Here is a 12,306-nt window from a genome sequence, read left to right on the forward strand (position 1 = left end):
CTGAACAGGTCATTTTGCAGCGTTAGATAGCATCCCTAGCTCCCCCCCCCCCTCCGGGTTTCAGGTTTCTACAGTGGCCCTTTCTTCCCCAACTGCTCCCCCCGCCCCCTCCAACATTCCCCACGCATCAGCTAATAGGCAGGAGGTGGCATGGTCTTGGGGCGGGGGGCTGGGGACAGCAGAGGGGAGGGGGGGGAAGTCATGAGAAGCTCACGCTGCCTGTTCTGTGCCTGTCATTAGGTCGTCATGGAGACAATGGGGGGTGGGCAACAGACAGCAAGCCTCCTGGCAGTCAGCCACCCTGCCCGACCGAACGCCTTTTACAAACACAAAGTAGTTATGACACCCTGTAAAGGCTGCTTGGTTAGCAGCAGGGAGCCAATAGGAACGGCTGGTGGAGCTCTGGAGAGTGTATGGAAGGTTATGGTTCAGCAGGAGTGCTTGGTTATGCTGCAAAGCATGAAATCATCTGTGTGAAAAGTGCTATAGAATTGAATTTGGGTTGATTCGATTAAGCCGGTGTGGAGTGGAGGGTGTCCTATTGGCCGGGACTGTGGGCGTGCGCCCTGGCCCCTGGACTGCTATTGGTTAGTGGAGGATGACAGACAGTAATGGGAGGGGTCGATAGCTCTCATTCAGAAGGCAAACGAAGCATGTGACAGTTCTGGGGATGTAAGGTGTGTACTGGTCGATCAGAGTGCTACTTTAGACCACTGAAGACCTGAACTCATTTAGTCCAGTTTGTCATCCAGTCAGCCAAGTTTATGAATTCTTGTGTGAAATATAAACCATTTCATGTTACACTGCTGTGAAATTCAGCAAGTGCTGCGGGGGGAGGGGGGGGGGGTCCCATTCTGTCCCAGATTAATTACTTTAATATCCACAGCTGAATTCTCACACCAAACATTGGATGACATTGGTGGGTCATACACTTCCATTCAATGCATCCAAAAAATGCTTAACCAAGTTCCAAAAATGTATACATATACTTACAGTAGGTATCAGTCCATAATACATATACTTAAGGTATTAAAACAATCCCCCAAAATGTGCTTCTTGAACCTAATGAAAGGTGTTTCGTGGTGTTGTGTGTACAGGCCCGTCAGGTGAGTGAGCTGCAGGCTCTGCTGCTGGAGGCGAGGGAGACCGCCAGGAGAGCCCAGCAGGATCTGGCCCTGGAGAGACAAGCTCACAGAGACAACAGCTCCCTGGCACTCACACAGGTACGCTCGCACACACACTCATTCACACACCCCGTAAGCTTGACAGAAAAATTAACTGCCGTCTGCTTCTGTGTGTGTGTACATGTTTGTATGTGTGTGCATGTACGTGTGTGTTGATGTGTGGATGTGTACGTGCATATGTGGACGTGCATATGTCTGTGTGTGTATATATACATGTGCCTGTGTGTGTGTGTGTACTTACATGTGTGTGTGTGTGTGCTCCAGCTCCAAGAGGAGCACCAGAAGGCACTGGTGCGCCGGGACTTCCAGCTGCAGAGCGCCAGCCTGCAGACACGCCTGCAGCACAAGCTGTGGAGCCAGGAGCGGAGCCTGCTGCTGCAGGAGTCCCTGCAGCTCAAACACAGCCTGCTGCTGCTCAGCCTCAAGCTGCGCTGCTTCCTCAAGCAGTGGCGGCTGGGCCGCCGCCCCCAGGGAGAGGCCAGGGATGTCCTGGAGGTAGGAAACACACCTGCTCACCTGGGTTCACATGCTGTCTGCACATAGGGTTGGTGGCTTAGGGTGCACTTGATTTGACTTCTCCAGGGTGGTGATGGGGCGGGGGGAGCTGTTCGTTCCCTGACTGGTTCTAGGGAGGTTGGTGTTCTTTATATATGCAGGGAGGAACTGGAAGAAAATTCTCACTGAAGAAAAATTGCGAGGACTACGAACAAGAATATATAGATTTGAATTGATGGATTGATGGATTGAGTAATTGATTGACTGACTAATTTATTGGTGTAAAGACATTACATAACTGTGTCCTAGTCCAGTGATTAGGTGATTCACCCAGTGATTAACAGACGTGTGTGTGTGCTTTGTGTCCCCAGGTGAACAGTCTGAAGGATCTGTACCTGCTATTGGAGGAGGAGAACCTAACTAGCCCCTCCCACCAGCCGGATAACAAGATGGCCGCCTCGGAGGAGCATCCCCTTAGCCCCACCATCAAGGAACTCTGTCTGCTGGACAAGAGTTACAGTCAGGTACACACATACACATTCATTATTATGATACCTATGTCTGGTATATACACACACACATACACACCCGATTACACCCGAGTCTGGCACACACACACACATCCATGACTGGATGAATACGCATCACATTATTCTGTGGTAGGAACACAAGTATGCTTCATAACGTACGCTTGTCTGTGATAGTTTAGATTACAGCTTGGTCGTTTGTCTCGTATGTTAACAACTTGTTAACCCTTACCCCCCCCCACCACCCCCTCCCCCCAGTCCAGCGAAGTGAGTGGTACCCTGTCGGACCTGACCGTGGCACTGCAGGACCTGAGCGCGGAGCTGCGTGAGGAGCACCAGGGCTCTCAGGAGCTCACCCAGCAGTTCGCCCGGGCCAAGGCCTCCTGGGAGGTGGAGAGGACCGAGCTCAAGAGCCTCCTCACCCAGGTACGGAGACCACCAGCCCAGCCTGCCCGGGGCTTCACAACACGTGCTGGCTCCGTCCAGCACGTGGATGGAGGGAACCAACAGGGTTTCCGAGGGCACAAAGCAGGGGTTGTGAGCATAGTTCCACTCTGCTGTCTGGAGGCTGAGTTTGGGGTTGGGTCTGGTGTGGAGCCTTAGAACCTTCGGAGATGTTCCATTGAGTAGAATAACCGACCGTTCCATTTGGTAGTGTTTCTCTCTCTTTGCCTGGACCTTCGTATGAGCCAGTTGACCAGAGCAGGGTGATGAAAGGGTATGTTTGTTTTTACCCCACTTGTTCCGTTCTGCTCTGTAGCCTACAGCTGTATGACTGATCAAGAATGACTGGGCCGGCAGGGGGGTTGATAAGAGTTTGACCCATCGAAACATGTCAGCCTTTGAAATATAAATCAGCAACTTGATCATCTCGTTCATCACAGCCAATATTCACACTGACTACCGCCTCGAAAACTGTTTGAGGTGAATTTTCACCAGTCTATCTTTTTTTATCTGGCTCCTGTCTGTTTCATGGGTGGGTGTGTGTGTGTGTGTGTGTGTGTGTGTGTGTGTGTGTGTGTGTGTGTGTGTGTGTGTGTGTGTGTGTGCGTGCGTGCGTGTGTGTCAGTGAGTGTGTCTAAGGGGTCTGTCAGTGAGAGATGAGTTTAATATCCCTGTGCCAGAGACAGCCTCATAACAGCCACAATGACTTCAATTAAGCAGCTCTGAGACGGGCTTGCACCAGAGCCTAATGTTATTTTAAAAAACACCAGTGGGAGGTGAAGGGAAGGAGAGCAGGAGAGATGGGAGTAATATAGGTAGAATGATATCTGGTTGTGTAAGTGAATAAACGTTGAGATTCATTGCTTTGAAGAAGGTGTCCTAAATGAAAAATAGCTGTGATTGGCTCTTTTCTCTACCGGTCAAAGATAATCGGTCTTCTGATTGGTGACAGGTGACTTCCTAACCAGTAGGAAATGAGAAGCCCCCAGACACAATAGATATCAGGATGGCCTTTACCACATGTGGAAGGCTGGTTTTTATGAGAGAAAATTTACGGACTAACCTTTATGGCATAACCAAGGCTTAATTCATTTTGCTTTGACCTTTTTTCGCAAAACCCATTTGTTTCTGCCACAACTCACTAATGCTCACATACACAGGCACAGTTACTGGTCTACTGAACCACACACACACACACACACACACACATACAAACATTCATCCATGTGTAAGACTCGCTGGGCTGGCGGCCAGATCTTGATGGCATAGCTGCAGCTGATCTCTCCCTGATCGCGCACACACACACACACACATATCAATGCAACTCTGCCAACAACATCAGGATGGCATTCTGGCACGGCATCCATAGCATCACCAGCTGTTGCTAATTCTCTTTTCCTAATGTCCTCTGTTCTCTGTGGATTCTTCCAGTGGATTCTACTGACTTCACATTGACTCTTCTAATGTGACACCTGTCCTGAGTGATTATAGAATAATGAATTAATCCATGATGCCAGTGTTACAGTGATCCGTGGCTATCTCTTTAAAGGGGAAGCGAATGCCAGCCTTGCACAGGCCTCAAGGTCTCTCGTCACATGGTCTTCTGAGGATGGAAGTCGGGGACTTGAGGTTGAATGTGTTTCTCTGTGTGTCATAAACACAGCCACACGCTACCTCTCCACCCCTCGGCGCCCTCGGGGAGAGAGCTCGTTAGTGATGGGGCTCATTAAGGCAAAATCTGGTTACAGTACGTTTGTCATTAGACGAGCGCAAAGCTCCGTCGCCGTCGGAGACGGGGTATATAATGGTCAGATTGGCTGCCAGGCGCTTCCATTAAGCCCTTATAAGGCAACGCCCTGCCATCACCCTCTGAGACGACGAGCGATAAATGGGTTTCCCCCAGAGTGTGTGTGTGGGTGTGTGTGTGAGAGAGAGAGAGAGAGAGAGAGAGAGAGAGAGAGAGAGAGAGAGAGAACTGTGAATCAGTCTCATAAACCAATGAGCAAACCCCTGTTTCAATGGCCTCTGAAGTTAGACTTCAGTGGGTCAGTGAGTGATAGAAAGGAGGTAGGAGAAAAAGCGAGAGAGTGAGCAAGAGACTGGCGGGTAAGATCGAGAGAGAAAATACGAAGAAAGAGTGAGCTTGGAGAAGAGAGGAGGAGAAACACACAGGCCAGCATCTGTTTCAGCTGTTGTCTCCAGTGTGTGTGTGTGTGTGTGTGTGTGTGTGATGTCACCATAGGAACACACATGACATCACGTCCTAGACATGCCGTCTGTAGTGGTGAGCCAGGAGGAGAGACAGCTGCTCAGGGTCTGGTGGTGAGGGCAAGGCCCTTTGTACAGGCTGGAGGGAATAGACATGCAGCGGCTAAATAAAGCAACTATGCGGTATAGATACACATCTGCAAAGGGACAGGGAATTTATAATGATTTCCTTCTCCGCTCTCCCACTCTCCTGCTCTCTCCTACTCCTCATTCCCATGTCCTTCCCCTTCTCCTCTCTCCTTCTCCTCCTCTCTTCCACTCTCCTGCTCCCCCCTCTCTCCTCTCTCCACTCTCCTCCTCTCTCCCCTTTCCTTCTCCCCTTCTCTACGCTCTTTTTCTTCCCCTCTCTCCTCATCTCCTGCTCCCCCCTCTCTCCTCTCTCCCCTCGCCTTCTTCTCCTCTCTCTGCTCTCCTTCTCTTCCTTTCACCCCTCTCCTTCTGCTCCCTTCTCTTCCCTTTCCTCCTCTCTCCCCTCTCCTTTTCCTCCTCTCTCCCTCTCCTGTTTCTCCCTCTCTCCCCTCTCCTTCTCCTCCTCTCTCCCTCTCCTGCTGCCCCCTCTCTCCCCTCTCCTTCTCCTCCTCACTCCCTCTCCTGCTGCCCCCTCTCTCCCCCCGTCTCAGTTGGATGGTAAGACAGGGAAGGCAGCAGCGGTGGCGTGTGGTGACCTGGACCCTCCAGACCTGAAGGCGGCGCTGAAGAGGGAGAGGGAGGAGCACCAGCACCTGCTGGCCGACTCCTACGCCGCCGTCATGGACCTGACCAAGCAGCTGCAGATCGGAGAGCGCAACTGGAGCCGGGAGAAGCTGGAGCTCCTGGAGCGCCTGAGCCAGGAGAGAGGGGCCTGGGAGCAGAGGCTGAGAGAGGCCCAGCAGCAGGGGAAGACTGCTCCGGTGAGACCGGGGGGGGGGGGGGGGGGCATGGTGGTGGGGGGGAAGGAGGAGTGAAAGGGGTATGGGGTGGAGGGTATAGGGTTAATATGGCTCAGGTGTGACTTGAGGGGGGGGGGGGGGCGATGGGCTGGGGGCGATGGTTGGTCCGGATGAGATGGGGGGGGGGGGGGGGGGTAGGTAGGGTGACAGCCACGGATGTAAAGTGTGACTCTTCAGGAAGCTGCCTCTGTTGCTTTATGACTGCCTAGAGTCGGAATGTGTGAGTGTGCATGCCCAAGCACACACAAAATGGGAGAATAATGAAGGAACTGTCTGGACAGTGACCTACTCTTCTCTCCCTCCTTTTCTCCCCCCTCTTTGCTACACTGAACCACACAGGAAACACATTACAGCAATGCCAAGAGGATGTCATTATTTCTCTCTCTTTAAACGACATGCTACTAATACTATTTTCTACTGGTACTGATGGTGTCAGTACCCCTCCCCCCCTTATCTATCCTCCCACTGAGAGGAAATGAGAGTGCAACTCTACACGTGTATGTGTGTGAGCAAGAATAGTTTATCCACCGCAAAGACAAATGGGGCCTGTTCGTCCTTCCCAGAGACCCAGTCACCTGGTGATGTCACACAGCTCGCCTTTTCATGTTTACTTTGCTCACGTTCGTGTCCTTGGCCTTCAATGTCGAGGCCTGGAGTTGTTAACATCTCTCCTCTCTCTCCCTTTCTCTGTATCTCTTTATCGCTCTCTCTCTGTCTCGTCCTGCTCCTCTCTATCTGTCTCTCTCCCAGTCTCTTCATGACAAACCGTCAGACGGAGAAGCATCAGTTACTAGCGAAACAAACTCACCAAGGTAACAATATTAACGCTCTCCCTCTCTGTAGTTCAATCAGTGCCCAGTCTCTATCTATTCCGCTCCATGGACCGTAGTAATAAACTCAGTTCTGTTTCTTTCCATTGCAGGACAAAGTCCATACCTTCCCTGTCAGAGCTGGGTGGTCTGTTGGAGGCTTGTCATGAGGTCAATGGCTCCACCAATAAGGAGGAGGAAGGCGGCCAGATCAGGACCCCGCCCCTTCTCCTGGCCCGCACAGACCTGGGTGACCTCACTAGGAAGAACTGGGCCTATCTGACCCATGGGATGGAGCCGTGCGACTCCTCCAAGACGTGGGACGGCCCCAGCAGCAGCCAGGGGGCGGAGCCAGGCCTGGAGAGCGTCCAGAGGAGCCACACGGCGCCCGACAGGACGGGCATCCGCATCTACTACAGCCCCCCCGCCGTCCGACGCATGGAGACCAGCCGCAGACAGGCCAGGGAGGTCCAGCAGCAAGCCCAGCAGGGTCACCCGTCCCTGGGCTCGACGTCCTCAGACGCCGGGGGGGTCCTGGAGGCCTCCTCTTCCTCGTACCAGCAGTGGCTGAGCTCGCTGTCCAATCAGCACCGGGCACTCCTGGAGAGCAGGGCGGGGCTGGAGATCTCGGCCAATCTGAGCGACGACATGAAGGAGATGACCAACGTGGTTCGCCAGGCCATCCGCTCCAGCTCGCTGGAGAGGAAGGGCAGCAAGGACGCAGGAAGTCAGACCCCGGGGGGCGTGGCCACTCACTCCACCCAGACCACGCAGTTTGTAAGCGTGGGCCTGCAGACCGACGCCCCCTCCAGAGGGGTGGGGCTTCACTCCAAGGTGTGGTCGCCCCGGCCCTCCTCCTCACTGGCCGCTGCCCGCTCCAGACACATCTCCACCTCCCTGGACAAGGTCCACGGGCGCATCGAGCGACCCTGCTGCTCCCCCAAGTACGGCTCCCCCAAGCTGCAGCGCCGAGTCTCCGCCGGCTCCGCCTCCCGCCTGGACGGATCCTCCACCTCGGTGGGATCGCGGGACCGCAGCCTGTGGAGCCTGCGGGGGGCTGGGGGGGGTGGAGGGGGGGGCTCGGCCTGGGCACGCTCCACCACCACCAGGGACAGCCCTGTCCTCAGCGGCCTCAACGACGGCCTGTCGTCCCTGTTCAGCGTGGTAGAGCACGCCGGCAGCGTGGAGGCCCTCTGGAGGGCCGACGGAGGAGCGGGAACTGGCCAAAGCCAGAGCCAGGGGGCCAGCCCGGCTAAGCAGCCCGCCGCGGGCAAGCCCTCCGGGGCCGTGCCGGGGCCTGAGGCCGGGGCCCAGAAGTACGGCCTGGTCCAGGAGTTTTTCCGGAACGTGTGCGGGAGTCGGACCCAGGGGCCTTTAGTCGGGGTTTCCCTGGGCGTGGTCGACGAGCCAAAGCCAGATTGTGTGTCGGGGGCGGGGCTTGGGGGGCTAGGAGGGAGTGACAGCGTGACCAGGATCGTAAACAAGAGGTTCATGAGACACATCCCCCGAGAGGAGCTGGTGGCTACCGTTGCCACGGTAACAGCCAAGGACCTGGGAAACCCTGGCAGAGAGCTGCCTGTCATCTCCAGCACGGAGGTAAGTCTGAACACACACACACATTAACATGTCGACATGCAGAAACACACATATACACACACACACACACAGACGCATGGAATACATGTCCCTGTATCTGTTCCTAAGCTGGTTCCTCCCATTTCGCAGGACGCGGCCTGTGATTGCTCCTCCCAGTCTCTCTCTTCCTGCATCACCCGCCCCTCCCGCTCGGCCACACGCCATTCGCTGGGCCACTGTAAGCACCGCCCCCAAGAGTCTCCCATTGCAGCCGAAGAGAAAGGGGACACCATCCCAGAGTGACAGAAGTGTGACACACACACACAAACACACTGATACTAAAGATCCTGTTACTGCCACGCAAACCAATATAAACACGCACTCTGCCCCCCACACCTACACACTGCCACAGACAGCACAGCATCACAGATACACTCACACACTCCTGCACACTGTACGTGCTTACCGTTCATGTACATATACCTAGCATGTACACAGTCCTTCACACACTGCCACACAGATTCACTGCCACACACACGCACCAACACCGATGCACAACCCCCCCAAAATTAATTTGGATGTATCTACGTGGATGGATGGACATTTTGGAGAAGTTGAAAACTGGATCTCCAATTGGAACTTGGAGAAACCCACCCAAGGACCACTCTGAGGGTTACCTGTCTGAAATACAAGCCCCAGGATCAGACTGCCTCACAGAGACATTGTGATGTCACAACAACACTACTGTGGACTACATAAAGACAAACACACAAAGACACTAGACTGGGATTCTGGCCTGGCCTGGGTCTAGTCAAGTCTATTATATTATAGTCTAGTCTAGTCTGGCCTAGTTTCCAGGGTGGATCAGGCTCTCTGACTAGACCAGACAGCCTTTTGTGTCAACTATCATCACACACCCACCTCTGTCAAACATGGTGAGTTTAGGTCAACAAACCTGTGTCCTCCAACAAGACTACAACATGGACAGGATACAACATCATTCACAGTGTGTTTCCAGGCTCGCCATGTTCAACAGGATGGGTACTGTCGGTACTGAATTGACTTTGTCTACTGCAGCCATGTTGGTTAGCTTCTTAACAGTAAGCTGTAAAAGATGGATGTCCCAAATGCCGGTATTGTTCTGTACTGTACTGTACTGTATTGTACTGTAGGCTTGACTGTAGTCTTAAGGCTACACTCTCTCACACACACACACACACACACACAGCACCAGAAATACAGCAACCAAGACGAATCCCTGCCAGCTAAGATAAAGTGTGTTCTAAGTTCGTCCCCTTTGGAGATGGATAATGCATTCCTCTTTTGTAATTACACAACAACTACTCCTACTGATTTATGTGAGAGTGTTTGTATCGTAGCTATGTACGGGCGAGTCGACTTCCAGAAGAGTTCTAGAATGCATCTCTAACGCCCCCCACCCCCCTTTCCTCAGACCACCAGCTCACACGGCGCTTCTTGTCACCATGACAACAACCGCTACTGCAGGGGGGGGACAAGGACAAGATAGTTTTCGCTGTTTTATTCGTGACATGAGAGAGGCCAGACTGTCGGAAATTAAATTATAAACACATTTACTTTCTATTTGTTTTATATATGTATATAAATATATCTAAAGGTTTTGGATTTGAGCTGATGCTGGACCAGCCCCGTGTCAGGCTGTGTGCTGAGTGCTGTTAGCAGCACAGACTGTTGTTTATAGAAACTGTAAGAAGCTCCCACCATGCTGCTCTAGGAGGCGTGATACTTCAGACACATGCACACATAGCAGTCACACAAACACACACACAGCACACCGTTTTCTAGAAGCTGGGTATGCATGTGTTGGCTAGCCAGCAGGCTGTGTGTGTGTGCTGTACCTGATGACTCATGTGTTTAACAAGGGCATCAGGCAGCTATGTGTGTTTAGAAGGGGAGGCTACAAGTGGAAGCCTCTGTTTCCTCCAGCTCCACTGACCTACATAGAGCCCTGACACTCAGAAAGACCTGCTGGTGTAGCAGGTTTAGCAGCATCAGTGTGTTAGCCTGCCAGAACCTTTCTACTGTAACATTTTTTATTACTGCAGAAACAAAGAAAAAAATTGGCTCTCTTAAACCTTTTATTAGCGTTTATCAAGAAGAACGTGGAACAGCCTCCCATTAACTTACTCATCTTGCTTTGTTTACACCTCCCAATCCTGACTAATGGTATATACTTACATACCTAAATACTTACTTCCCCTCTGCCTTGACTGTTCTCTGCCACAGCACTTCTTCTGCTACCTCCTCTGTCCTGTGACCTGGAAGAGATAACACCAGGTCGTCATGCCACACTGTCCGTTGTCATGGAGAAGGTCAACAGTGCCTTTCTACTCTATACGATGTCGCCTGGAGACAGTCTCCAACTTGATAACAGCGCTGATGCCACAGAGATAAAAGCAGCATTTTCTGTTTTTCAATCTTTGGTATCATTTAGTAGACATTTCAAAGCTAGGGTTGCGACATTGAGTAGGTTTACAGTATACATGACTCAAATCCACAATCTCAGTGCATTCAACTGTTGCAGGAGGTTGAGGTTTACTCAAAGACTGGAAACACTATATTTTTACAGAATATACAGTGTAGTTATCCCCCAGGATTGACGTACTAGGATTCCTAGACGTTTTGTCTCAGATAGTGAGGTAACAAAACCTCCAGAGATAATTCAGGTTTTATGTTTACAGTTCAGATCTTCTCAAATTAGGATGTCATTAAAGTCTCTCTTTCTATCTCTCTCTCACGTTTCTACCTGCTGTCGATCTGATGTGCGGTTGCTCCTCCCCCTCAGGTAACAGTAACTAGTCCCACCGCACAGTAGCCAATGACAGACAAGCCCCGTAGGGTCAACATGGCCCACGAACCAATCATGAGGATACTTCTCAGAATGGTTCCTGTATTTTGTCAAGGAGTGTAAAAATAAGTGTCAAGTGTAGCTAGGATTCTATAGAAGTGTCTCCCATGTACGATCCAATGAACTGGCACCTCATTCCTTTTCTGTTCTTTGTGCAGTGTAAACCAAGAAAGGTTTGATAGGTCAAGAGTGTGATGTTACTGCACCTGCCCCAGTCCAACGCCCCCTTCTTAATGACTAGCAATTGTGTACATGAACTCTTAGCTTCAGCTTGTTGATAATATTAGCTAAATTATTGATGAGTCATATTGCCTGTAAATATGCTTTATATACTGTAATTTCTCTTTTTAATACTTGGGGGGGGGGGGGTGGAGGAGAATGTGATGATGAATGATAGAAAATTGAACAAAAAAAGTTGCGCTTATCTTGTAACTTGAGAAGAAAACACTAAGGTGATATTTGTACTCTTTGTATCCTGGCTTTGAGAATCGGCTGAATATCTGCAAAGTATCTGTGTGCCACAGAGCCTCTGTAGAAGTATGTAGCTCTCTCCCTTTATAGCAAAACTCATGAACAGCCGTATGTAAATAGATTCATTTTGAAAAAAGGATGCAAAAGAAGACAACAAAAACAACGTGGGGGGGAAACAGTGAGTGCAGGGGTGATTTTTAGGGACGCAGGGTTTGTTTGGGGTTGGTCGCTTTTTTGCCCAACCATACAGCTTGTTAGCTGAGATTTCATTGCCTCCTGTTTGTCCTGTCATTCTTCACCAATAAATGTTTGTTGACAACAAAACAGCGATTTGGCCAGTCTGTCATTCTGTTGAAGGAGTTTTCCAGAGAACGTGAATTGAACATGACTTCAGTTTTGTCCCTTTCCTCCCTCCTCCTCCCTCCATCCATCCCTCTCTCCTTCCCAGCTGTCGCCACTCCTCCCTCGCTCGGCAGCTGCAGAGAGGATGACGAAACCCTCGGCAACACTCAGAGAGAGGGAAGGAGGGAGCGGGGAGGAAGGCAAGTGGGAAAGCGAAGGGAGAGAGACAACAGACACCGGGAAGAGGGTAGGGATGGGAAAGATATGAGGAACAAAACTGAGAGAAAGAGAGGGAAGAAGTTGAGAGATACTGTGAGGAACAGAATGTAGGCGAGATGAGGAGGGAGAGAGGAGAGAGAGAGAGAGACAGAAATG

General features: G+C 51.4%; 1 protein-coding gene across 1 annotated transcript in view; it reads left to right on the plus strand.

Annotated features, from left to right (window-relative positions):
* mtcl2 (microtubule crosslinking factor 2) overlaps positions 1 to 11,913 on the plus strand; it is a 42,276-nt gene extending 30,363 nt beyond the window's left edge. Inside the window, exons 10-17 of the mRNA XM_067239681.1 lie at positions 1,098 to 1,223; positions 1,449 to 1,679; positions 2,051 to 2,203; positions 2,465 to 2,632; positions 5,539 to 5,808; positions 6,598 to 6,659; positions 6,770 to 8,252; positions 8,382 to 11,913. Of these exons, the coding sequence (XP_067095782.1) occupies positions 1,098 to 1,223; positions 1,449 to 1,679; positions 2,051 to 2,203; positions 2,465 to 2,632; positions 5,539 to 5,808; positions 6,598 to 6,659; positions 6,770 to 8,252; positions 8,382 to 8,534 (2,646 nt within the window). The 3' untranslated portion in view covers positions 8,535 to 11,913. The remainder of the gene's footprint in view (positions 1 to 1,097; positions 1,224 to 1,448; positions 1,680 to 2,050; positions 2,204 to 2,464; positions 2,633 to 5,538; positions 5,809 to 6,597; positions 6,660 to 6,769; positions 8,253 to 8,381) is intronic.
* The last annotated feature ends 393 nt before the right edge of the window (positions 11,914 to 12,306 follow it).

Source organism: Osmerus mordax, chromosome 7, assembly GCF_038355195.1.
Source record: "Osmerus mordax isolate fOsmMor3 chromosome 7, fOsmMor3.pri, whole genome shotgun sequence".
NCBI lineage: Eukaryota > Metazoa > Chordata > Actinopteri > Osmeriformes > Osmeridae > Osmerus > Osmerus mordax.